At 43.8% G+C, this 27,256-nt stretch overlaps 1 protein-coding gene and 1 long non-coding RNA gene across 5 annotated transcripts in view; both read left to right on the top strand.

Annotated features, from left to right (window-relative positions):
- Positions 1-16,946, top strand: part of SPP2 (secreted phosphoprotein 2) — a 33,148-nt gene extending 16,202 nt beyond the window's left edge. For 2 of the 3 annotated variants that reach the window (XM_032355240.1, XM_032355241.1), the window contains exons 5-10: positions 512-634; positions 1,737-1,844; positions 6,480-6,534; positions 8,342-8,389; positions 10,874-10,971; positions 16,602-16,946. In XM_032355240.1, coding sequence (XP_032211131.1) covers positions 512-634; positions 1,737-1,844; positions 6,480-6,534; positions 8,342-8,389; positions 10,874-10,944 — 405 coding nt within the window. In that variant the 3' untranslated portion in view covers positions 10,945-10,971; positions 16,602-16,946. The remainder of the gene's footprint in view (positions 1-511; positions 635-1,736; positions 1,845-6,479; positions 6,535-8,341; positions 8,390-10,873; positions 10,972-16,601) is intronic. The other variant, XM_032355243.1, reaches the window with a different exon arrangement.
- A 3,534-nt stretch (positions 16,947-20,480) lies between these two features.
- LOC116597244 lies at positions 20,481-26,234 on the top strand. Of its 2 annotated transcripts, XR_004288512.1 has the most exons (4): positions 20,481-21,192; positions 21,324-21,421; positions 25,251-25,382; positions 26,088-26,234. It is a non-coding gene; the product is annotated as an uncharacterized LOC116597244 (long non-coding RNA). The 2 variants fall into 2 exon arrangements; XR_004288511.1 differs by having other exon boundaries at positions 20,481-21,421.
- The last annotated feature ends 1,022 nt before the right edge of the window (positions 26,235-27,256 follow it).

A 27,256-nucleotide genomic window follows, 5' to 3' on the forward strand; every position in this document is an offset into this window, starting at 1 on the left:
GTCCAAAATAAACCATAAAAGTGACACTTGTCTACAGTATGACAGCTGAAGCTAGAAGGCAGAGCTCTGCCTTGTCTGGCCTCAGTAGGGAATGTGTGCATGGGGAAATTCAAGTTCTTTGGCACTCAGTGCCTGTCCATGGATGACTGCAAAGAGACCCTGAACATTAACTTCGGGGATTATGATATATTTTGGTGAGGAGGCACATTTGCAAAAATGGAATCTCTGAATCATGAGGATCAACTATAAATTAAGTCATTAGAAGTAACATTGACCTTGTAGTTCAGACACCTAAGTTCTGGTTCCGTTTTTTTAAAAGAAGTGTTATGTGCCTTTGGAAAAGCGCTTCTGGTCCCAGACTGTGGGGGTGGAACTGGGGGATTGCTAAAACCACTTAACAGCTTTCCCAGGGAAGGAGTCTAACTTTTCCCATTGTACAGGAAGAAATATTTGTAGCATCGTAAACTTCAGAAGCTCCCCAAGGCGAACTGATACTCTGTTTTTTGTGAAGGTCAACGTTTTGGATGAGGACAGCTTGAACATGGACCTAGAGTTTGGCATTCGGGAGACAACATGCAGGAGAGATTCTGGAGAAGACCCTGCTACGTGTGACTTCCAAAGGGGCTACTATGCGGTAAGTTTGGCAGGAAACGCCGTATCCCAGAAATTAGCAGGACAGAGCACCTCACTTCTTCCATGACCTGGAGCTGTTTCAAGTCATAAGGAGAGCTTGGCCCCTGCCAGGCATCCAGCCCCACTGGGAGGCATCAACTGTATCCATACTGAGTTCCCCGGGGTCGGGGTGGTGTGGCTTGGTGGTTGAGGACTGGAGTCCGTGGTCTTGAGTGATCCTGGCAAATTATTCCGTTGCCTCAGTTTCCTGTCTCTTGGAGTGGGTAGAATGATGGTTCCAGGCAAAGTGAATACAAAGAGGCCAACCCCAAAGGCAAATTCCAGAGATGTTTCAAATTCCATTTTAAATGAATCGAAAACACCCACTGTGTTATTGGAGTGAGTTGCATTATTTTGTAGTTGACTACTGTGTGATATCTGTCCTCCTCCTCCTCACTGACTTGGCCTCCATGGGGTCAGGATCATGGTGTGTTCAGTTTTGTTTCCCTGGCAACCAGAGCATGGCCCCACACTTGCTTTAACACCCATGGGCAAGGGTCTGGTGGATAAGGTTAGCGCTAACACTTGCTCTCCTGGGTTTTGGTGTTCAGATGTATGAATTCTCCGGTTTTGTTACTTTATGAGTTTGTTACTTGATGAGTTACTTTGTGTCAGGGTCCCTTCACAACAGTGTAAATTCTGAAAAGGAAATCATTTGTTTTGTTGTTTCATGGGAATTTTCTCTGTAACTGTTTTATGAAGGACTCAAACCCACGAGTCACGGTGTCTGTTCCTAACAGAATCTCACATCAAAGAAGAGAACAAAGTCCTTTGTGTTCTTCCCACTTCCTTTTGTTTCTCTGGGAAACTTCCGGGCAGCCCAATCGGTGCTCCTGGAGGGAATGTTTGCTCTCCCAGGGGACTCGTGATACACCAATGCCTAACAGATCTTTAAATGTTTCATTTGTTTCTGCTTCAGTCTGAGAAGGTTTCATTTTAGAAACATGAAATGCCTCTCTGAATTCTTCCTTTCTGTTTGCCTTACAGCATCACCCGAGCTCTCACAGAGGTCCTAACCCGTTCTGTGAGCTGCTGAGGACTGAACTCAGTGTTTTCTTTTGCAGTCTCCAGCTATTTGCAGAAGCACGGTGCGGATGTCTGCCGAACAGGTGCAGGGCGTGTGGGTTCGCTGCCACTGGTCCTCCAGCTCTGAGTCTAACAGCAGTGAAGAGGTAGGACCAGGGGCTTCGTGGCCTCTGGAACAGCACCTAGTAGGGTCCGTGTGAGTCTGTGACAAACAGACCAGTGTGATAGAGTCACGGGAACATCACCAGGCAGAGGGGAGTACAGCTCTGCTGGCTGGAGTCTTCCCTACACCAACCTTCTTCCTCTCTCTCTCCCTCTTCCACTCTGTCTTTATTTCCCAGACATTTGGAAACAGAGAGCTTAAAGCAACAGTTGACACATCTTAAAAGTTTGAGAACTGAGTATGCAGCTCCCTGACCCTGGTTTCGTGGAGGGAAGGGGAAGGGGCATTTTTGTCAGACGAGAGTTCAAAATCAATCAGCAGCTCAGCAGTCTAGGTCAGGGCACTTAACTCCATGATGTGCCACTTCTTGGTGAGATGCCAAGAGTAAAAGCCACCTGATAATGTAGGGAGAACTGAGTAAGTTGGTAGACAAGAAAGATCTGATCCAGCATCTGGTCCACAAGAGATGCTTGGTGAATGGCAGGACATGGCTTTCCCCACCCCGAATGTGTTGAAATTGACTTGCCATCATTCTGTAAAATTAACAGTATGTCAATTTATGACTTGAACATATATTACATATTTATTCATCTATCTGCTTATTAACTGCTTTCCTTACTAGAATGTATGTCTCCTGAAGGTGAGGAGTGTTGGTTTTTGAGGGTGTAGGACAATGTTTGTCACAGGGTAGAAGTCTAGTAAATGCTTATTGAATGAATACAAAAGAATGGAGGAAGAGAGGGTAAAAAATATGATATGTGGAGGAAACCTCTTGACTCCAACTAGGCATGAAAACATAATTGTTACATTATTTATTCAAGATGGGATAACATTTTCGACTGGTATTTTAAAATATTTGTACTTCGGTACAGCTGGATCTGTTTAATGACAACATTTCTCTACTCAGTTTCTTAAGATTTCATTCTGTAGGTGAGAATAACATTAGAAGAGCAAAGAAAATTCAGCTTCAAGAATTATACATTAAAGTTAATGATCCCATATTATGAATATACTCATACCATAAATAGTTTGCGTGGAAGTCCATTGTGGGATTAGGATGAGAGGAAGCTAATAGCTAGGCACACCTATGACAGGAGACAGTTTGACAGGTGCAGGAGGACTAAGCCCAGGTGCTAGGATGTTCTCCACAGAAATGTTCAGTTGCACACTGGTACCTTTGAGGATCAATCCACAGGTGGTTTCTGGGCTTTCCATGGAGCCATGACTTCAGGACCTAGTTCCTGGGTATTAGGGAAAGTATGAAGGACCTCCTTTTCTAGACTCCACTGAAGCATCTGAGAAGTCAGGTGTGTTCATGCTGACACACTCGCACGCTTGTGTCCTGGCTAATCCAGAAATGACAAGGAACAAGCACAGTGTTTCACAAACATTTTGTTCATATTGAATTGCGGGGACGGGAGGGTTGTTCATTCAGCAGGAGCAACCCTGACAACCAGGCCAGCATGTGGGGGCACATGTCAAGAGGACAGAAGCTCATCTGGGCACAGGAGAGCTTCCCTGGGGGACTTGATGGGCTCATCAAGAACTTTCATCAGGACAGAGGGGACAGTTATGGAGTGGAGCAAGGAAAAGCAATTCTAAGCATGAGGAGATCATGAAGGAATTCCCTGAGGCATGAGAAGCTGGTTGGGTTGGAGTGGACAGAAATCATTATGACTGTAATGAACAAAATACAGGACAGAGGCATAAGGGTTGATCTGGAGAGGAAGTCAGGATGGACCTCAGGGGTCACGTCTAGGATCTTTGGCTTCATCCTAATGGCAATGGGCCTGTTGGCTAAGAGCTCTAGGAGGCTGGCAGGACAGGTGAGAGGGAATGCTAGTGGATGCCAGGAGTTAATAGTGGGTGTTGAAAATTGATTTTAATTCATTCTATGACCTTTAACAAATTGAAGTGAATTCAGTAACTTCCCCCTGCCCCATTTAACCCCTCTTCCATCTCTGATTTAGGAAGTTGATTCTGATTGCACAGCTCACAAATCTGTTGCAACTTTCTCATTGCATAGTGAGGACTATACACTTTTCTTCCAATCCAAGTTTCGTAAGAAGACTCTGACATAAGTTACATTGGCCCTTGAAACACACAATATTTTAAAATAAACTCTCAGGTGGATGTTCCTCAAAGATTAGGAGATTATAAAGAACTGTGAACAAATTAAAAAAAAAGAATTCCTTAAATTAAAGAATGCTGTAATTTAAAGGAAGAAGAAGAAAGCAGATGGAGATTTCAAGTAATTCCTGGAAACTCTGAAATAGATTTCTTATATGAAAGAGAAAAAAAAAAAGAAAGAAAAGAAAACAGCTGTTAACCATTTTCGTTGAAGTAAGCAGTGATCTTATAAACATAAAAGAGAATAGACTAGAATGAATTTAGTCATCAAAGAAGTAAATCATTGCTGGAAGTAGGAAATAGAAGAAATAAAACCGAAATAAAAAAACCTGGAGTAATGAAAATGAAGATCATTTGAAAAACATATGTAGGTTCTAGAAAAATTTCCAGGGAAAGCAACATAATGTGAACAAAGGTGTAACTCATGGAGAAAAAGACTGAAAATCCAAAATATGAGGAATAAGGACTTCGGTAAAATGTAAAATCTCTTGTAACGATACAATGTGAGAAATTACTGAATGTACGAAGCTTGGATTTTCCCCTTACAGGATTTTTAAAAGGATAAAAGTTGTAGGGAAATTTGAGGAAATAAATTTCTAAGTTTGCTAATATGCTTCTCTCCTTCCCCAAATACATATTTATGTTGCGGCAAGGTTCCATTATTTGTGTTAATTTTGAAAGTGAAAAAGAGAGGATAAAGGGCTCTGGACAGGACAGGATCCCGCAGCCAAACACTTGGTTTCGTCCCCATCTAGAGTGCGATGCTAAGACCTTTAGGTTGATGAGTGAACTTGACACTTGAGAAACTCTGGTTTGGAGTACATGGGATGAGATTTGGCTAAGCCTTCAGCTGAGAGACCTAGAAACAGTTCAAAGGGAGAAACTGAGGAAGAAGAACTAATATGGAATTCTGAGCTCAGGGAAGGGGAGGGGACAGGCATTTGATTTACTTACTGTGTTCCATTTCTAATGATAGAACTTTAACTACAAATTGCCTAAGCCCCAGTGGGCTAAGTCCCTGGATCACATTCCCAGAAAGGACCCGAAAGAGTTGGCGTCATGGGTAGTTAATTTAGGAGCATTAAACACCACCTGTGCCACTTTTCTTTCTCCCTGTCCCTCCCCCTTCCCCACCACTCCCCGTCTGCCCTAACCCACCCCGCTCCTTTCTCTTCTCCCTCTTTTACTGAAGATGAACTTTTCCCTTGTATCAGGAAGCAGGGTCACAATGTGCTCCAGATTCAGATCCCCTAAACTTAGGAGGAAAAGGGAATTTTTCTCTCTAGGTCCACTGGTGATGCCTCTTGACATGACCTTTTTGGCCTGGCTTTGGTTATGTGTCTCCCCCCCCCACCGCCCCACACCCCAAACTTTAAAAATTTACACTTTTATTGAGTTACAATCTACATAGTATACAACTCACCCTTACAATGTGTCCAGTTCAGGGGTTTTTAGTATATTCATAAGGTGGTACAACCTGCATCAGTATCTAAATCACCTCGAAAAGAAACCTTGTCTGCATGTGCCTCCATTCTGTGTTCCCTATCCCCCAGCGCCCAGCAACCACTCATCTACAGTGGTCTGGGTCTACAGATTTGCCTGTTCTGGACATTTCGATATAAATGGAATTATGTATCCTTTTGTGACTGGCTTATCTCACTAAGCATCATGCCCATATTACCTGTTATAGGGTGTATCAGAACTTTGTTCCTTTTTAGTGTTGAATAAGATGGTTTGTATGGATATACTGTGTTTGATCCAGCCTTTTACCTGTTGATCAACATTTGGGTTACTTCCACTTTTTGGCTATTATAAATAATGATTCAATGAGTATTCGTGTGTGGTTTTGTGTGGACATATGTTACGTGGGCTTTCAGTGGCTTCCTGAAGACGACTTGTGTAAGCCTTTTCCAGTCTGAACACATGGGAACTTCACAGACAGGAAACCTCCACATCTGACCTAAATGTAGTCTCTTTGCAAGTCCACATAAAATGTTCCGTCTTAGGGCACCTGCATGGCTTAGTCGTTAAGCTTCTGAATTCGGCTCAGGTCATGAACCCAGAGTCCTGGGATCAAGCCCTGCATCGGGTTCCCTGCTCAGCAGGGACCCTGCTTCTCCCTTTCCCACTCCCCCTGCTTGTGTTCCCTCTGTTTCTGTCACTCTCTCTGTCAAAAAAGTAAATAAAAATCTTAAAAAAAAAAAAAAAGTTTCCGTCTTGCTGGTCCCCAATTTTTGGGAACACATTCTGATTCCAGTGGAAAACTTTTTGGAAAATTTAAACTTCACTTAAGTTTCTCTTCCCATGTGCTTTCTTAGACACACATGTTTTACACCACGTGAAGTTATTTAATAAAATATGTTGCCTTATTTCATTAATACTTAATTATGTAATGCATTAAAGTTCTCCAGATAATATTTGCATTTTTTACAGTGTCTCCTTCTTTTCTTTCATGTGTTGATATATCCCAATGCCTACATTGACTTAGATGTTTTTGGGGGACATACTGGGATCCTCTAAATGGAGAAACAACTACCTACTTGGTAAGTTAAGATCTGTTCTTTTTAATGATTTTTTTTTCTTGAAACAACTTCATATTGAAACTCTGTTAGTGAGTCATTTAAAACTGGAAACATTGAAGGACACTTGGGTGGCTCAGTCGATTAAGTGTCTGCCTTCGGCTCAGGTCATGATCCCAGGATTCTGGGATTGAGTCCTGCATCAGGGCGGGGGCGGGGTGGCGTCCCTGCTCAGCGTGGTGACTGCTTCTCCCACTGCCTGCCATTTCCCCTGTTTGTGCTTGCTCCTGTTTCTCTCTCTGACCAAAATCAATCAATCAATCAATCAATCAATCTTAAAAGAAAATTGGAAACATCGATACATAACCTTCGAACAGTTACACTAATTCCAGAAAATGAACATTCTCTTTTATTTTTGTACCTATTTTTTACTTTCTTTTTTAAAAATTTCAGTTAGCCAATGTATAGTACATCATTTCTTTTTGATATAGTGTTCAATGATTCATTAGTTGCATATAACACCCAGTGCTCATCACATTAATGCCCTCTTTAATGCCCATCATCCCGTTACCCCGTCCCTCCACCCACCTGCCCTTCCACAGCCCTAGTTTGTTTCCCAGAGTCACAAGTGTTTCTCTGTGTCTCTCTTTCTCCCATTGTCTCTCTCTGCTTGACTTACTTTACTCAGCATAATCCCCTGCAGTTCCATCCATGTTGATGCAATGGTAGGTATTCATCCTTTCTGAGGGTTGAGTAATATTCCATTGTATATATGAATCGCATCTTCTTTATCCATTCATCTGCTGAAGGACATCTTGGCTCCTACCTCAGTTTGGCTATTGTGGACATTGCTGCTATGAACAGTAGGGTTCATGTGCTCCTTCTTCTCACTACATCTGTATCTTTGGGGAAAATACCCAGTAGTGCAATTGCTGGGTCATAGGGATTTCTATTTTTAACTTCTTGAGGAACCTTCATACTGTTTTCCAGAGTGGCTATACCAGCTTGCATTCCCACCAACAGTATAAGAGAGTTCCCCTTTCTCCACATCCTTGCCAATATTTATTGTATCCTGTCTTGTTAATTTTAGCCATTCTGACTGATGTGAGGTGCTATCTTATTGTGGTTTTGATTTGTATATCCCTGATGACAAGAGACGTGGAACATTTTTCATGTGTCTGTTGGCCATTTGTATGTCTTCTATGGAGAAGTGTTTTTTCATGTCTTCTGCTCATTTCTTGACTGGATTATTTGTTTTTGTTCCTTTCTTACAATTAGGCAATAAAGATACAACTTACCATTTAGGTATCCCTGTATATTTATACAGAGATTTTCTGTACATGATTCAATCTGATGGCCCTATGTGTCAAATAAACAGGGCAGATGTTGGATTATACCTTAAGAGGGTCCCCTAACTCAAACATGCTATTTCGTCCTGGGTACACAGCCCAACTTACAGGGTCCAGGTGTGCAATAATGTGTGGCTGGACGGTCTAGACTGAAGCCCACGTAGTTGATTGAGGTCTAATTCTGTTATCCTCCTGCCATGTGATGAAAGCTGGTCATCCCTTCAAGTGGCTTGTTTGGGAGGAGGGAGGGCTTTCCTTTCTTTCCTTTTTGTGTGGCCTCGCATTTGAAGTGGGATGGGGATTGGGAGCCATTTTTACTTTCCTGAGGTTTTTCCCCACTAGTGCTAATGGCAGCAAAACTATTCGGTGGTCTTCCACTGCTTCCTTGCTTAAGAGGTGTATTTGGGGCATCAATAATAAAATCATGGAACATCCTGGAAGTGAAGAGAGGGACCTTGCCTTATGACTGTTCTGTATTACTGGTCTCATTTCTGACAGATCCAGAAGTGAATTTTATGAACGGTCACTTGGTAAGTGGTCCTACTTTCTTCCATATGACACCAACAGATGCTTTTTGGATCAAGCCAGGCTCTGCTGAAACCATTTCATAGTAGATTAACCTCTGAAGTATGAGCTATTTTAAATGAAAATGAAGAGAACAGTACTGCATAAACTTGGTTTGCAAATCACTAAAAAGGCAAACTTGAGGCATCGTGACTTGCTTAAATGTTAGCAGGAATCAAAATAGCAAATTGGGCTGAGGATATCAGCACTGACCTTTCCTCCTGCTTCACTTTGGGGGCATTTTCTAAAAAAGCTTAAATTCTCTTGAACCCCTCTTTGCCCTCTGGCTGGACTGGGTCTGAAAGGTCCACTTCCAAGATCATTGGTATGGTATTTTGGGGCCAGCAGGTAACATTAGTGCTAATATAGTTCCTCCCTTTTACAGATCAGCTTCCCTCTCATTTAATTTTCAGAATAGATCTGTGAACCAGGTGTCTTATGACCTGCTTCTGTAGAAGAGATGAACAATGACTCTTGGTGCTAATAGTACGTGCTAGACACTTAGCTCTGTGCTAATTGCTTGACACAGCTTTCTCTTCACAACCATCCTATGAGGCAACACTATGTGCCTTCGCATTTTGTAGCTGAGAAAACTGAGGCTTAGTGAGTTTCTGTAGTGTGTCCAAGGCTATATGGCCAATGTGGAACTTGGATCCAGGTAGTGAGTGGCAGAGACAGGACTTTGGTACAGACCTGTCAGACTCTTCCAGCTTTTGTTTTTGCCAATGCTGTTTTCCAGAAAAGTTGTGAATTTCATCATATTTTGGAGTTCTTCATTAAAATGAATAGACAATGAATTCTGGAACACTGAAAAGAAATTAAATTTAATTTAATTTTAAAAATGAATAACACAGGTACTAATATTTCATTGGGCTCAATGTTTGATCCTCACTAGGCATATTGAATTTATTTCGAGTGGTAGAGCTTATAATCTGAGGCTTGGTTTATTTCCTTTTTATTTTTTAACTTATTTTTAAAAAGATTTTATTTATTTATCTGAGAGAGAGAGAGAGATTGGCCAAGAGCAGGGGGAGAATGGAGAGAGAAACTTAAGGAGACTCCCCGCTGAGCATGGAGCCCAGTGTGGGGCTGGGTCTCACCGCCCTGAGATCATGACCTGAGTCAAAACCAAGAGTCAAATACTTAACTGACTGAGCCACCAGGCACCCCCTGAGACTTAATTTAAACAAAAGTTTTAGACAACCTCCCAGTTTTTGCTTTGGGAGAACATCAGTTATTTGAACAGTGTGACCATTGCAGAGGACATTTTTGAATACTTTTTTTTGGGCATTGCCTTCAGAATCTATGACACATTCTTTTGGATTGCTATAGTTGTGGAAAATATTTGTCCTTGGATTTGATTTTGGAAATAGCCAAAATAAATGTGATTAATCAGATTAACAACCAACTTAAGTGCATTAGTTACATATTGCTGTGTGTCAAATTATCCCCAAACTAAGCAGCTTAAAACAACAAATATTTGTTATATTATAGTTTCTGAAGGTCAGGAACCCCCAGGCACCTTGGTTGAGTGGTTCTGATGCAGAGTCTCTAACAAGCTTGAGATAAGATGTTATCTGGGGCTGCAATCTCATTTGAAGGCTGGACTGGGTCTGAAAGATCTACTTCCAAGATCATTCATGTGTTTGTTGGCAGGCCTCAGCTCTGCATGTGCTCTTGGACTGAGGGTTTCAGTTTCACCCTCTGTGGACCTTTCCATAGGGTTGCCTGAATGTCCTCAAAACATGACAGCTGGCTTCTCCCAGAGACAATGATGAGAGAGAGAGAGAGAGGGAGCAAGTCACAGAACATCTGAGACAGAAGACACAGGATTTTGTGACCTAATTTTGGAATTTGTGTGTCATCCCTTTTGTGTATTTTATTAGTCACACAGACCAGCCTTGGTCCAGTCAGAGAGAACTATCTAAGGGTGAATACCAGGAAGCCATCATGGAGGCTGGCTATTGCATTGGGAAAATGTCATTTGGGACCAAAAATATTTTATGACTGTAAGTTAATGTGACTGATCCTTTTTATGTGGCTCAGAAGATAATTCCAGAGCTGAATTTTAAAAAACCTTTTTGGGCCTTAGGAACATCACAGATGCAGCTATGCAGTCATCTCAGAGACTTCTATGAAGATAACAATTTAATTTATTCCACCAAATGTGTGTGACAAGCACTGAGCTGATCTCATGGAGGACTTATAGTAGTGCCTGGAACAGATTACACAGAGAGAAAAATAAGCATGGCTTCAGCTGTGACACCACGCAGGGGAAAGGAAGGACGAGCCAAGAAAGGAAGACAGAGCTGTCCTGTTCTTGGACATCTCTCAGCAGTGTGGGTCTGGTTATGCTCGTCACACCTCTTCCCACTGTTCATAGTCGTGGGGTCCATGTTGTCTCAGACCTTGGTGTGAATGATAGAGCCTATATGTCCTTCCATCTGCAGAGAGCCCGAGAGGGATCTTTCCTCCTGGGAACCGAGGGTACCGGAACAGGTGGCACAGACTTCAAGAATAAACACTGGCTTTGAGTAATAGCTTCAAGGTAAGGGGACATTGTTAAAAATGTGTATTTAAAAATAGAAGCTGCTTGGAGAGATTGCCTTAACACTGCTGTCCTCATGCCCTCAAATGTCTTACTCTGTCATTCAGCTCTCATCTTCGCTCACCTTCCCACCACCTGGTCTCCTCTAAGACTCTGTCCCTTAGTCATGTCTCCCATCCCACAAACCTTGAGCTTTCTCCTGTGGCTTTTGTATTTGTCACCATTAACATGCTCAAGTGTCCAGTTGAAGAGCAAACAGAGAGACGGACAGAACAGTCACTCCTTTGATGCTCCCCCATCCCAGTGACTGCCCTCCTTCCTCCTTATATACTGAGCTTCTCCACACAGTTGTGGTCCTTGGCTGCTGCACGCCCCCCTCCACCCATTCACGGTCTGCTTTTTGCACACTGGGCTTTCAGCCCTCCAATCCAAGAAACTGGATCTGCCTTCTTTTCCTTGATCAATAATTTAAATACTGGTGACCACTTGTAGTTATCTCCTTAGCCCACCCTCTCCTCCTTCCATAGATTGCTTTGTCATATCTTCCACCTGCTGACTTCATCAATAATCTGCAATTACGTCCAAGCACACATCTCTTACCATGCTCTGTCCTGGATGAAGTTGGTATGGGCCTCTGTATCCTCCTGGAACCTACCCGGTGCCCTCTTCAACTGCCTTCCTTAATTCAGGCTGTTTTCATCCACCTTATTTCCTCAAGCTCAAAATTTTAGAGCATCATTGACCCTTCTTTCCCCTTTCTCTTCTCCTCACACCCACAGGGGTCCAGTCTTATGAATCAAGGCCACACATTCTCCCTGGCATTGGCCACTCATGTCATTACTGTCACCACTGACCAGTGCCTGCATTTTTGCACCAGGTCCTGACCTCATGCTGTTCACCTTACATGCTGTCCTCAAGCTTATCCCAAAACAGAAGAGTCAGATTCTTTCCATATTAATCCCTTAGTGTTCGCTTCACTTGGGGATAAAGCAGAGGTATGCAAAATGCAGACACTAAGCCAAAAGGAAGACTAGCCTATTCCACTAGTGTGGTGGGAGCTGAAAACTGAGCCCGGGTATACCAAACCCACACTGAGTATCACCAAGTATATAAATTTCCAGTTACTAGGGATTGGAGCAGATGTAACTAAGTCTTTCTAAAGGTTTCCATGTAGTAAGGGGACATCAGGAAGGGCACACTTGAAAAGAATCTTCAGATGCAATTATAGACTTCAATTCAATGCACATTCATTTTTACACACACACACACACACACACACACACACACACACACACACGTTAATAACAAAGTCTGAGCCTTCACAGACTTTAGTTTGCATAACACTGCATACCTTCAGGATAAAGTCTGAGCTCCTTAGCATGGCACACAAAGGTCTTGGTGATCCAGCCCCTGTCCACTTCTCCAACTCTGCCTTGGCCCTAAGCTCCAGCAGTACTGAGATCTCACAGCTTGTCATGCTGAGACCTTCACATGGGACTGCTCCCTGGCTAATCCCTCCTCACCGGTCAGGCCTCAGCACAGTGTCATTTCCCATGGGAGGTCTACTCTGACCCCTTTCCAGCTGTCCTCATCACAGAGCCCTGCAGTTGCTCATCTCTTTTCTGTCCCACCGGGCTGCCCCAGACGCCCTGGGCGCGGGGCGCAGAGTGCACGCAGGACTCAGGGCCCATCAGGTGCTACTGTATCCCAGGGCCCTGCCCAGAGCCTGGCACACAGCAAGCATTCGACAAGTATTTTTGAAGGGATGATGGAATCCTTCACTTTAGGTGCCTGAGACTGTTATTTAAAAAAAAAAAAAAATCAGTTAAGCATAGTATAATTAATTTTTAACCACTGGAATTTGAAAGAAGTCAACTGACATTTTACAAAAATAGAAGGAAAATTTACCAGTGAAGCTTTATTGGATGAAAGATGCAAATGGTAGGTTTTCTATTTAATCTATGTGCCTCCTAAAAATAAACACTGGCTTCATATGGAGATCTAGAATCTACTCATTATGAAGAAATGGACTCATTGTATTCCTTTTTTTTTTTTTTAACCAATTTAAATCATTTCCTTTTGCTTTATAGAGTATCCTCAGGGGGCAAAATAGAGTTCCCCATGAACTGGCTGTGTTTCATTTATTAATAATATGATTATATTGGGCATATTCATACACATAGATTGCAATATATTTGCAATCCATGTGTGTGAATAATATTGATTTGATTTCTATAACAAAACTGATTGCTTATCAAATGTTTTTCAAGGCAGCACCCATGAAAGGCTTGACATTGCCACAGTTATGACCCAGTTATGACCCTGAGCTCCCGTGACCTTCAGATTTCTCCATGGTGCTCTGAATTTCCTAGAATCCCAAAATGAACCTGGAAAGGCCAGCACAGGGACCTGAGTCTGTGGACCTGGCTCCAAGCCTGCTCTGCCACCAGGAGCTGTGAGATCATGCTCCAGTCTCTTAACCTCTTGGCTACCTTCCTTCAAAGGTTCATTATTATTTTCATACTTGGTTTTGGCCCCGCTAGACCGTGACCTCCTTAGCAACGCATGGCCCTCATTCTTATTAATTATTTTAGTTTACTACCATAAAGTTAAGAATAATGTCTAGAACATAATAATCAGGCTGGAAGGAAGGAAAAAACACATGCGTGACCCAAGGCAGGATGATCGTGTTCAAGTCGTGGATGTCATTTTTCTGGTGGGGAGCTCCCCAAAGACAGAGTCTTTGATTCAAGGACCACGGAACCCTCCGAGCCTGGTTTTATAGGGACTAAGTGTTTTTGTAATTTAATAAACAGTGTTCTAGGCGTCTTTCAGGTTGCTAGAAAATCATTTCATGTATAGGAATCCATAGCGAAAGGTAGGATTCCAACATGAGCTTTGGAATTTTTTCTTATTTGCTCCTCTAACATAGGGGCCATGAAAATCAGGTCCCAACTCTCATGCTGTCAGGGATCTCTCAGCTATAGCCCTTGCTTGATCTTTATGGCTGGAATAGTTCACCCTTTTCAATTATTCAGTGGCCAGATGACCACAAACCACACGGAAAGCACCCAAACCACAGCGGTGTGAGCGAGGCGTTTTCCTTTATGTTGCAATGACGATTTGTGTGGACCCCTGAAACTCAGCCCCAAAGCTGCAAAGCAGGCCATTGCAAGTAAGGTCTGATGTGGACGGTGGCATGCTGAGAAGGATCAGTTTCATGAGTTTGTCAGTTTGCTTAACAAACGTTAAGATCAGAACACTCCAGAGTGCCCCAAGGAAGATCAGAACACTCCAGAGTGCCCGGGTCTGTGTGTGGACCTTCCCATGCACTGCCTTTTAAAAATCTTGCAACAACTCATATGAAGCTTTGTCATTCTTTTCGGTTTTGTAGATGAGGAAGTGCGGACATCAGAGGCTCTTGCTCTTAGAGGTGATGCTAAGATTGGGATTTAAAGAGTTCTTTTAAAATTTGCTTAGTGAGAGAGAGAGAGGGAGAGAGAGCACACCAGCAGGGTGAGGAGCAGAGGGAGAAGCAGATTCCCAGCTGATCAGTGAGCCCCACGCTAGGCTCCATCCCAGGACCCCAAGCTCATGACCTGAGTCGAGGGTAGATGCTTAACCAACTGGGCCACCCAGATGCCTCCGAGATTGGGATATTGTTACTGATATCTGTCTGTCTCTCTTTCCCTGCCCTGTGACATTCAACCTCATGTCAATATCTCCATGTATAGGAAACAGCATGAGAGGGCAAAAGTCCAAGGATTAATATTATTTTTTTAAAGACTTTATTTATTTGAGAGAGGAGGGATGGGCAGGGGGAGAGAGACAAGCAGACTCCCCACTGAGCACAGGGCCCGGCACAGTATTCGATTCAGGACCCCAAGTTCATGACCTGAGCTAGAGTCAGATGCTTAACGGACTGAGTCACCCACGCACCCTAGAAACCCAAGGATTATTTACATCTGTCACGTGTTGGGTGAAGCTAGGTAGGCAGCCTCCCACTGGAAGGCAAAGATTAGAAGCCTGGAAGCCTTTACACATACCTACCTATCATCAGCTACCTGGGAGGGGTGACCCCACAGTGTGGCCCCTTAAGTGAGCTGGCTGAGTGATTTCCATATTCGGGGATCAGACCCATGAGTGACAACTTGTTGTCATAACCTCCCAAGGCTGCCCACCCACCGGAGGAGCCAGACCCCTTCCCCCATCTGAGATAGGAAAGACCAGCTGGTGCCTGGGAGATGGAAAGCTGGCCATGTGGGGCTGTGTCCACTTACAGTCTACTCTGATGCTCTTTTGTTGTGCACACCTGAAGGAGGGAGGACAGTCCACTCTCAGTATCTTGGTAGTTATGATCTGTAAAGTTGCTGCTAACACTGAATTAGCAAATACTGAGCCGTTGTTCCAGTGGGAAGTAAGGGTTAGGCTCCCGTGAGCCTTTGGTCACCTTTCATCAACCAGTCAGTACACGGCCTTGTTTTATGTGTGTTTCCATTGAAAGGCACTTTATTTAACATCCGCTATTGATCCATATTGAACTCACGGTCAACGGCACCATAACTCAGGCCTGGACCATGCTCCTTGAACATACACGTATTCTCCATAAGGCATGCCGCAGCCTTCTGTGCTAAACAGGGCTGGACACCACCCCGGCACGATGCGTGGGGGCCATTTGAAACGCAAAATCACCAACAAAAAATACAAAAATGCCCAAAGCATGGCCCTTAATGGTATGCAAGAAGGACACTTGTTTACAGTATGAACTGAAATAAGGAGACAGAGCATGACCTTGTTTGACCTTGGCTGGCAACATGGATGCTGGGAGACTAGCTTTTCATCACCTTAAGCATTCCTAGAATGAACGCAAAATCACCAGGAATATCCATTTGGGGATTACAAAGGAATGTTAGCAAGTAGGCAAATTTTTGCAAATAATGAGGGTTTAGGTCCCCCCCCACCATTACGTTCCCACCTCCTCTTTACTCTCTCAGGACTTCTTTCCGCCTGGCTTGAAAGAAATGCTGTCTGCACTGCTGCATCCCAGGACCTCTCTCCAGTGGCTCTGCCCTGCTCTCTCTCTCCAGCTCTTGGTGCCTCCAGCCCCCTGGCCTTCCCTTTGCCCACTGAACTTTGTGGCTGCGTCTAGTGTTTCTTTCCTGTTCTAAGTCTTCTCTCTGTTCTGCATGGGTCTCTCTTCTTCCTCCTGCTCCCCAAATGGAGGTGGTCCCCAGAACTCCAGCCTGGGCTCTTCCTTTTCTCACTGGCTTCTCTTTCCCACGTGATCCCAGACACCCTCAGCACTTTGATGCCCATCCGTCAGGGGGAGCCTTCCACCCTCCATTTCCAGACTCTGCCTTAACCAACAGCATGCCAGACTCTGCCTTATCCTCCATGTGGATATGTTTCCACATGCTCAAACTAGAATACTTCTCCCCTTCCCCGGCAGGTGTCTGTTACCTCTGCTCTTTGTTCAAGGAGCTGGACACGTTGCACAGTTGTTCCAGTCTCTAGGGCCACCTTGGATTCCCTTTGAATACACCCAGGAGTGTTGGGTCCTGCGTCTCCATAGCAGGAATGTGGAATGCATGCCACAGAGTCTAATCCCCTCTCCTTCTCTCTTTTCACAGCAAAATACACTGGAAAGAATAGAAGTGCCAGAGAAGAAAGATGCTTCATGAATTGTGTGATTTTTCTTTTGATGGGTTCCAGTCCTTAATAAATGCTTTATTCTTCCTCTTTTTCCATTGACTGATAAAAAAAAAAGCATAGCTATCAAATTTTTAGATAAGAAGCAATTACATGAGGAGATTAATATTACCTAAGGATTTTAGGAGCTAAGAACTCACATAGTAGCCATGCATAGTATAATTATGTCAAATGTGTGTTTTAGATCAATAGGCAATGCTTGTAAATTCCTTATTCCTTTTTTTTTTTTAATTCCTTATTCTTAAAAAGACAATCAGTCCAGGCAACTTGGTGTCAAGAGTGTCTTTCCTTTTGTGACTTATTTTAATTAAAAAAATTAATATATCATCTGGTGAATTAGGGATGAAAGGCAGGCCCCTCCCTACCATCAAAATGTTCCTGTGGATTCTTTTTCTCTAGACTTCTCAGTCCCGGGCAACAATATAGAAGAACTAGCTTTCTGTCAAAGTGGATATTGCCAGGAAAGTACCCAGGGACAGAGGTCTGTGTTCCCAGGCCACTTGGCAATTGCAGCAGCTAGAGGACTTCCTGGATCCCGGCCCTTCTGCAGTAGCCATGAGAGGATTACAGGACGTGAGAATCCACAAACCCAAATGCAGTCCCTTTCCAGTGAGACTGAAACTCTTGTCAGATCCCCCTGGCTTTCCAGGAAGAGGTCACAAGCCCCTGAGAACTATTTCCCAGATGGGTGATACAGTAAAGGCATTATTGGTCATTTGCACCTTCATTTAGAAGTGACTGCTGGGGCACCTGGGTGGCTTAGTGGGTTAAGCCTCTGCCTTCAGCTCAGGTCATGGTCTCGGGGTCCTGGGATCAAGCCCCGCATCAGGCTCCCTGCTCAGTGGGGAGCCTGCTTCCCCCTCTCTCTCTGTGTCTGCCTCTCTGCCTACATATGATCTCTGTCTGTCAAATAAATAAATAAAATCTTAAGAAAAAAGAAGAAGTGACGACTTACTCCTGCTCCGGTAGCAAACTGCCCCACTTCCTATAGCTTCTCAATGTCTGCCAAGACTAGAAACTGTCTTGCTCCACAGTCTTGCCTATTTTTCAGAACTTTCCTGGATATTCCCATGTACTAATTTTATTTCCACTTTGAGATCAACATGTCAAGTCATGAAAAAAATTCTGTTGGTATTTGAAATCAATTACACCAAATTTGTAGCTTATTTTGAAAACTTGACATCTCTCAACTTCTGAGTTTTGTTCTGTGGGAGTAAGCTATACATTTCCATTTCCCAAAGTCTTCTTATGTGACCCTTAATAGAATCGAAGAGGGTTTTTTTTTTTTTGGTGTACGTGTAAGAGGTGTATATGGCATATTAAAAAAATTTTTTTTTGCATGAAAGGTGTGTTTGGCATTTAATAATTTAAATTATTTATTGGTATTTTCTTTTTGTTATTATAAATAAAATCTTTTGTCATTCTATCTTATAACATAAACTGACTAATATATGTTAGGTTTTTGACCTGTCTTCAACAATTTTCATATTGTTTTTAATAAGTTTTTCAGTTGCTATTCCAGAGTGTCCCATGTATACCATATAGCTTTTGCAAATAATATTAATTTTGCCTCCTCTCATCATTTTTCTGTGCCATTTTTTTCTTTTTCTTATTCTCTTTGAGCATATTTTGACAGGGTTAGACAACAGTGGTATGGTGATAAGCATCCTGTCTTAGTCCTCACTTTGATAGCATTCTGAGAAGCATTTCAGTGTTGCACCCTTAAGCTCCATGATGCCTTCTGGTCTGGTATAAGCGGAGTTTATAGTTCAGTCCTATTTGGGTTGCATCCGTTCTTCCACTGCTAAGAGTTTAAAACATAAATATAGGGGCGCCTGGGTGGCTCAGTGGGTTAAAGCTTCTGCCTTCGGCTCAGGTCATGATCCCAGGATCCTGGGATCGAGCCCCACATCGGGCTCTCTGCTCAGCAGGGAGCCTGCTTCCAGTTCTCTCTCTGCCTACTTGTGATCTCTGCCTGTCAAATAAATAAATAAAATCTTTAAAAAAATTTAAAAAAACATAAATTTCAAACAAACCTCTTTGGAAAAATTTTTTTGAATTTAAAGTTGGAGATTTGGAATTCGTCTTTCTTCTTTGATAACAAAACATAGTGAATCATGTTAATATATTTCCTAAACCGAACCATCTTTGCATTCCTGGAATGACCCCACTTGGTCATGGTTTACTATTCTTTAAAAAAGCTGCTAGATTCCAGTTGCTTCATGGAGGATGTCCAAATTACCATTCATACATGAGAGTGGTCTGTTACTCTCTTTTTGTGCTGTTGTGCGTCTTACTGGGTTTGGGTATCAATGTTGACCCAACACGGTTTGTATGTGGCTTTCCCCTCTTCTCACCATCTCCCTGCACCCTGGTCTAATAAAGGAGCATCCCTGCAGGATGCATCCTGCATCCATGGAGGACAGGTATGACCTCTTCAATGATCACAACAATATATTAACCCCATTTAAGTAATTTTAGTATTTCTGTCATCTGCCTTCCCCAAACTTTTCTTAAATATTTTTATTTATTTGACACAGAGAGAGAGCGAGGGAGAGCACAAGCAGGGGAAGTGGGAGAGGGAGAAGCAGATTCCCCATGGAGCAGGGAGCCTGACTTGAGGCTTGACCCCAGGACCCTGGGATCCTGACCTGAACCAAAGGCCGATGCCTAACTGACTGAGCCACCCAGGTGCCCCCTTCCCCAAACATTTTTGCCAACACATTTCTGCCACTGTGTTCTGGAAGGAGAGAATAGCAAGAAACAGACTTCGGCCTGAAAAGGTGTGCTCAGCAACACTCATGGGCACTGGGGTAGGAGTCTGCTGGGTCATGTATCTGGCAAAGAAACTGTCTGATTTGTTCTGTGAATATGTGCCTGGGGATTGTGCATGTCATTCTCCTCACCGAGCACAGGCACCGTGCTCTCACTCGGCCCATGCCTTCTCCAAACACTGATGTTCCCAGGATGTTAGCAGACCAGCAGGGATAGACACACTTAGTGGGGGAAATGGGCTCATCCACCATTGGCAAGGGTGGGGACTACAAAAATACAAATTGTGAGTGTAGGACCTCCAGGCTCTGCCGAGGCTGTTTCTAATTCCTTCAGGCCAGAATTCAGGTGAATGGTTTCCTGTTGACCCAAAAGAGTTCATGGGTTTCCTTTGATCAGCACACACCTGTCCTCTTCCAGCTCCCACCTCTATCGGAATCTCAGTACAAGGACAAAAACCTCTCCCTAGAAATGTCATTGTGCCACTCTGGGGTTGGCAGCAGAACAATTTGTCCTCTATCCAGAGGCAGGTGTGACCAGAGCCAATCTGTATGAGGTGACAGGTTGGCTAGGGAATCATTAGCAGTGTGAACAAGCATAACACTGTTGCATTCTTGTGAGCCCCTGGGAACATGAACACCCCTCTACAGAGGGACCGCATTTACCGCCCTTGTCCCTTCACAGCTTGGATGAAAAATTGCCCAGGGTTCCAACATTTAACATTCTTTTTCATTTTTCCATCCTCGAATGTCTTGGTGTGGCTTGGCGTGTCGCCAACCCATCACATACCACGCTTGTCTTCCCTCGTCCAGGGGACATGTGAGAGGAAAGCTGTACACTCAGGTCTTACCTTTGGAGCCGCCTTAGCCTGAACGTTTGCTGGTGTCTTCCTCGAGTTTGGGGCAACTTCCCAAACTGTTTTGTGGGTCTTATTTTTTGTGTTACTTTCCTTCCAGACCACAGCGGGAGATTTAATTCTGGTCCTAAGATTAATTTTATGTACACTTCACAATACATGGCCGGATTTCTTCAGAGATTATTGGGCATTAGTGGGTCAGGGGAAGTGGGACGGGGACAGAGTAAGAAACAGTCTACAAAGTTCTCTTCATTAGGGATGCCATGTTCTGGCCTTTTAAAATAAAGCTTAGCTTAATCACCTCTGAGCTTTCTGGACTGTCTCTTTCCTTCTTTCTCTGTTGTCTTTCCTCACACCTGTCTTCTTCTTCTCTAGGCTGTGGTATCTTCAGTCCTTCTGCAATCCAAGGAAGGCAAATGAGGACTTTTCCCATCTTGCACAACTGTCTATATGAAGAGCTCTGCTTATGTAAATGGTAGATTTTACGGAGGGTATGTGGGGCCCATTGTGGATGAATGTGAGTGGGGTGAGGAAGAGAAGCCCAAAGGGGCTTCGGCTGGAGCTGCAGCTGCAGTGGGCAGGTGTAGGGTCTGGGTGGGTGGTCTTGGGACACAAGGAGCCTAGAACATGGTGGGAGCTGGATTCCCCTGAAGTCTTTCTGGAGGTGAGACTTCTCCAGAGTGGTAACGTAACATCCTTGCTATGTTGTATGATTTCCTGTGGTTGCCCTAATCATTGCCCAAGGGCAAATAATGTTTCCTAGTCAGGAGCCTAGCCACAGTTGCCGTGGTGATGATGGAGCCACTGATCCATGCAACATATGAAATCTCTGGCTAGGATCAGGCAGTAAACTACAGCGAGCTGCGAGGGTCAGATGCAGAAAGGTGAGCATTGGTAGTCAAGAGAATTAGACACACCAGAGGGGTTGTAACCTTCATCCCACCCTGGGAACTTTGAAAGACCGAATCTCAGATTTAATTTGTGACAACATCCACCCCTTATGTCCCCTGGCTAGAGCCATTTCTACACAAGAGCAGGATGTTTCTGCTCTATCTCTGAACTGTCCTGGTTCTACCCACCGGTTCACCCTGCCAAAGGAATGGATTCCCCATGGTAAGAACCCATCCTCCTGGAGATGCCAATAGACAGAGGGAGAGAAGCAGTCCAAAGCTGTTCATTTTGATGGACTTGCCAATAGAATTTACATAAAACAGTAAGAGGTCAATGAGAGAAGCCACAGATATGAGACCCTCAGCTTTCTCAAACTCATGTGTTTGAGTTTGCATATTTATCCAAAATCCATGTGTCTTCTGTCTTCCTTCTCCCTTTGACCCCACTCTCCTCTCCACCCTCTATGTTGCGAGGTCTTCTGCATCAACCCTGGAAGGCCCCCAGAGCTGATTTCTCCCCTGAGCAGCTCAGTCTGCTTCTCTCCCTCCTGGTGTTCTCATGGCCTTACATGTGGGATGTGGCTTAGGATTGGTGCCATCGTCTGTGTTGGTTTCCATGTTCTCTTGTCTTGGTAGTAGCTGCTTCAGCCATTCTCCTCCCATGTTCCAAATTAGGCAGAGTATCAAACATGTATTTTCCATTATATCTTCGGTCAGTGTTCACATGAGCTTTCTCCCTGTTGTCCTTCATTGTTTTGCTCTCTTTGGGGTGCAGGCCTGTTTTATTCCAAGTGATGTTACTCATTTTGAAAATATGATTTGAATTTGACTCTATTACCATGGTTAATGGTCAGCTATTTCAATCAATATATAACTCACTAATATGTTCACCCTGACTGGATCCTTGGGCTAGTGACAGGGAGGGAATCCCTCTTATAAAAAGATCCTGAACCAGTGTCATGAGGCCAGCTACACTGGGAGATTTGGGTATTTATAACTATATTGGTTTCTCGTTGCTGCTGAAGCACAAACTTTGATGGCTTTGAATAATACAAATGTATCATCTTACAGTTTTGAAGGTTTGAAGTTCAAAATGGGTCTCCTGGGGCAAAATCAAGGTATTTTTTAACAGGGATGTGTTCTTTCTGGAGTCTCCAGGGAGGATTCATTTCCTTGCTTCTTTTGGCTTCTAGAGGCTGTCCTCCTCATTCCCTGGCTTAGAGCCCCTCCTCCATCTTCAAAGGTCAAGTCTCCAGCCTTCCTTTCCAACACTCATGGCCTTTTCTGTGACCATGCCACATTTGTCTTACAAGGAACCTCGTGATTCATTGGGTCCACCCAGACATTTCAGGATATCTTCATCTCAATTTCTTTAACTTAAACACATCTGCAAGATCCCTGTTACCTTGTAAGATAACACATTCACAGACTCTGGGGGTTAGGATGTGGTCATGTTTAGGAGGCCATTCCTCACCTGACCACAATCACCGAATCAAACAGCCAAATAGCTATCATTTATTGGACACCACAGACCAGGCAGGCACTCCACATGGATTCCATCATGCAGTTCTTAAAATAAACCTATTGGGTGCCTGCCACTATAACTGTAATTTGACCAATGAGGAAGGCATGGCTTAGAGAAAACTCACCCTATTGCTAGAAAGAGGCAAACCCAGAGCTTACATCTCAGCTCTCTGAATTGTGTTCTCCCTTCCCTAAAAAAAATTTAAAGTATTAAATAAATAAATAAATAAATAAATAAATAAACAAACTTTTAGAAAGTTAACCAGTGGGTTTGAAGTTCTCTTAGTAGATAGGAAGCAAAGAGAATGATAGCCAGACTGTTGGCCTCGTAGACCACTTTGGCCATCACATGTTTCCGGTGCGACTTCTTACAAAACCATTGCGAGCCCACCCTGCAGACTCACCTACCCCTTGGATAGATGTGCATTAAGCATTCTATACACCAAGTCAGGGAGCATGGTTCTCTGCATCAGCTGTAGGGACTCCATACCGGTGGGCATGGAGAATTGATTTACCCTAAAGCTCTCTGTTAAACACTCACACTGTTGCCCGTCTATTTAATTCTTTTTAGAGTGAAGGCCTGGAGTTCCCAGTTTATGCAATTAGATGAGGACCTGGGTTCATTCCCAGTTTTCCTGAGCCCATGACCTTGGCATTCTTTCTTTGGATATCCAAATAGACACTCCCTTGGCTTTCACTCTCAGAAAACTGGCATTCCTAAAAGCCAAACAAAACCTACCTCAGAAGAAAAAACAAAATTGGTGAGCCGATAAGACATTTGAGCCTTATTTTTCCCTGAACTAAGATGTGGTGGAGGTAATGGCTTTGTGGGTGCAGTGGGGGAGGGTAAGAAAAAAGGAGCTGTTTCCTTAGACTCCCAGCTGCTTCACAGTGCTCGGAGGGAGCAGGAGGGCACTAGGGGGCAGGATTTGCTAAGCCGGGCTCTGCGGGCCTCTGGTGAGGAGGGCGAGGTCCAGGAACTAGGTCACAATGAAATTGGGAAGTGCTCGTCGTTCTGTGGGCAGAAGCACTGGGGCTCTTGGTGCTTCATCCAAGAGAGCTCCACGTGGTTGCAGCCACTGTGGAAGGCTTCCTGTTCATTCCACCCTTCCTTGCTTTCTTTTCTTTTTTGCTTTGTCACCTGTTCCCCTGCGATGCTCCCTCAATGACCAGCTCAATGGATCAGCTAGTGTGACACCTGGTGGCTCAGAGGGTGGTCTCCTACTGTTTCCCACTTTGAGGCACACATTGGGGGAGGGACATCCCATCTCAACTCTTTTTTTTTTTTTTTTTAAAGATTTTATTTATTTATTTGACAGACAGAGATCACAAGCAGGTAGAGAGGCAGGCAGAGAGAGAGAGGAGGAAGCAGGCTCCCCGCTGAGCAGAGAGCCCGATGCGGGACTCAATCCCAGGACCCTGAGATCATGACTCGAACAGAAAGCAGAGGCTTAACCCTCTGAGCCACCTGGGCGCCCCCCATCTCAACTCTTAAAGTGAGTTTTTGTGGTAGCAAAACTCACATTTTCAAGAAAATGCATTGCATTTAATATGTGTGGTCTTCTGTTCTCACACTCGCCCTGCAAGCAGTGGCAGGGGGGGTACCGGACAGTTTTGGGGAGTTGCACTCTTTGCCCTAGGGACTGGCTTGTGGTAAGTCTGGTTCTTCCACTTAGGACTCTTTAGAAATGATATCCTGTGCTCTTTTTTTCCTGGGTTCATTTGGCCTGGGCTTGGAGCTGACAGAGCTCCCCTCGAGATCCCCAGGGCATCTTGTACCACACCTTAGCTGCCTCCTCCAGGTCTACTTGCCCACTCATGACCCCCACACTGGACTGACTCGGGATAACCCATGCCAGCTGACTTGGGTTCAGTAATATTCCTCCAAAACTCGTATCTATCCAGAACCTCAGAAAGTGACTTTATTTAGAAATAGGGTCTTTACAGATGCAATTAGTTAAGATGAGGTCATCCTGTATTCGAATGGACCCTAAGCAGTGACTGTGTCCTTATAAGAGGAAACAGAGACATGGAGACAGGAAGAAAGGTCATATGACAATGGAGTGGACACTGGAGTTTTTGCCTACAAGCCAAGAAAAGCCAAGGATTGCCAGAACAACCAGGAGCTAGGAGATATGCCTGGACCTGATCCTCCCTCAGAGCCTCCAGAAGGAACCAAACCCACCAACACCTTCTGGGGGCTTCTGGTCTCCAGGATTCCTTCGTTCTCTTAACTCTGCATAGGGGGGCAGAGCGAGGTCTTTTCATATTTGTGTTGGCTCTCCAATCCCATCCTAAAAATGGTGTTACCCACTGTGTATATGTACATTGTTGAAGTAGGACCGCATAAAGTTTATAATAACTAATTATAATAGATGGAATTGTGCCTCCCCCCCCAAAAGATATGTCTTCCCAGAACCCATGAATATGACCTGATTTGGAAAAAGGGTCTTTGCCATTAGAATTCATTTAAGGATCTCAAGATGAGAGCATCTTGATTTCAGGGTAGGTCCTAAATCCAATGACAGGTGTCCTTTCAAGGAGGGGAGGACACAGAGACACACAGGGGAGAAAGCCACGTGAGAAGAGAGGCAAAGATGGGAGTTATACAGCTCCAAGACCACAAATGTCTGGAACCACAAGCAGCTGCAAGAGGCAAGGTAGGGATCTCCCCTGGGAACTTGGTCAGGAACATGGCCCCACTGACACCTTGGCTGATACCTTGGTTTCAGACTTCCAGCCTCCATGAGTGTGAGTCAGTCAATCTCTGTTGTTTTAAGCCACCCATTTGTGGTAATTTGTTATGACAGCCCTAGAAACCTAACACACGAATTATATTGTAAGCAATTTCCCATGCTACTACACATACATGGTGGTAATTATCTTTAAGGACAGCACACTATTCTATAGTTTGGGAAGCCTGTCAATCTTCTATGGAAAATTATTAAATATTTTAAAATTGAACTAACTAAAATAGCAAGGACTTAAATGCACTTGATCATGCATTTTGAGAACCTGATGACATCTTCAGGAAGATCCCCCAGAAGTGGAACTGCTTGATCAAAGAATGCACGCTCTGCTCACATGCACCTCTCTTGCAAGAAGCCGATTGCTCAAAGCCTGTAAATATAATTTTACACTGGTTAGTATAAGATGTGTAATAAACCTGTGACCTATCTGTATGACAATGCTTACAAATGCTGTCCTTGTGAGCATGAACAATAACTCCCTGAGGACCAGGTAACCCAGCACTTAGCTTTCTGGATTTCCCTCTGATATGTTTTAGTCAACATCAGCTCATGTCTCTCCATCTTAGTGGCAGACACATATTTACAACGTGCTTCTTTGTGCTTTTTCTTTTATAGGTCTCCACTCTAAAAGCAAACCCTTGGGGGACCTCAGTGGCTCTGTCGGTTAAGCATCTATCTTCTGCTCCGGTTGTGATCATGAGGTGCTGGGATGAAGGCTGGCCTCGGGCTCCCTGCTCAGCTGGGAGTCTGCTCTCACTCCCTCTGTCCTTGCCCTCCAACTCATGCTTTCTCTCTCTCTCAAATAAATAAATGAAATCCTTTAAAAATAAAAATAAATGAAGGCAAATCCTTAGAGATAGCCAGTCATCCTTAAGTAGCCAGAGTAACAGTTGCATAGGGGTGCTCCTTAGCCCCCAGGTTTGAATAACATGAATGTACTGGCTGCTGCATGTAATGTTAGCCCGAGAGGTCTGTGGGTAACATTGTTCTGAAGAAGACAGCACAGAAAAATCACTGAACACTGTAACTAGAGTCAAAAGATCTGCAATTCAATTTGTACTTTGCTAACATCAGATTATTTTTACCTTGGGAATGTTTGCAAGTTTCACTTCACCTCAGTGGCGTATCTGGGCAATAAGAACATTGGGGTAAATAAACTCGAAGATTCCAAGATTCTGTTCTCCCGCTGATGTTTGAATGGCCCATTTGAAGGGCATTGGTGTGTTCATTGCTCGGTACTGGAGCATATATATCAGAGTCATACCAAGCCATCCTACGCGCTAAATAGTGATACATGGAGTCCAGTTCTTGCCAAAATAACTATCACAAAGATCATGATTGTATTAAACAGAAGCAATTGCTCTAGGAGCCTACCTTGGTGTTTCAGCTGAATGAAACACTTATTATTATATGAACTACCATCTTGACACAAAAGGTTTTAATTAAAGGCGATAAAATAAATCATGGAATTATTACCAAACTAACTATTTTTTCTCATTTGTAACTTTATAAAAGACTGGGTCCTGCCACAAACTTGCACAATATGTCTACATAATTCTGACCTGGAAATGACTTTTAAGATTTAGTCCAGAAAGAAGCCGATTAGCGTAATTAAATATGAGATGCCTTATCCATTTGGCCATTAACTATTGGATAATCCTCCCTCTTGGTTCAAAGAAAGAAACACAACACATATGCTCATCCACACATTCGGGCCACACACACAGGTAAGCATGCATAGGTATGCATAGCCACACACACTAGAAAGTGTGCAACCTTCCTCT

Source organism: Mustela erminea, chromosome 8 (assembly GCF_009829155.1).
Source record: "Mustela erminea isolate mMusErm1 chromosome 8, mMusErm1.Pri, whole genome shotgun sequence".
Taxonomy (NCBI): Eukaryota; Metazoa; Chordata; class Mammalia; order Carnivora; family Mustelidae; genus Mustela; species Mustela erminea.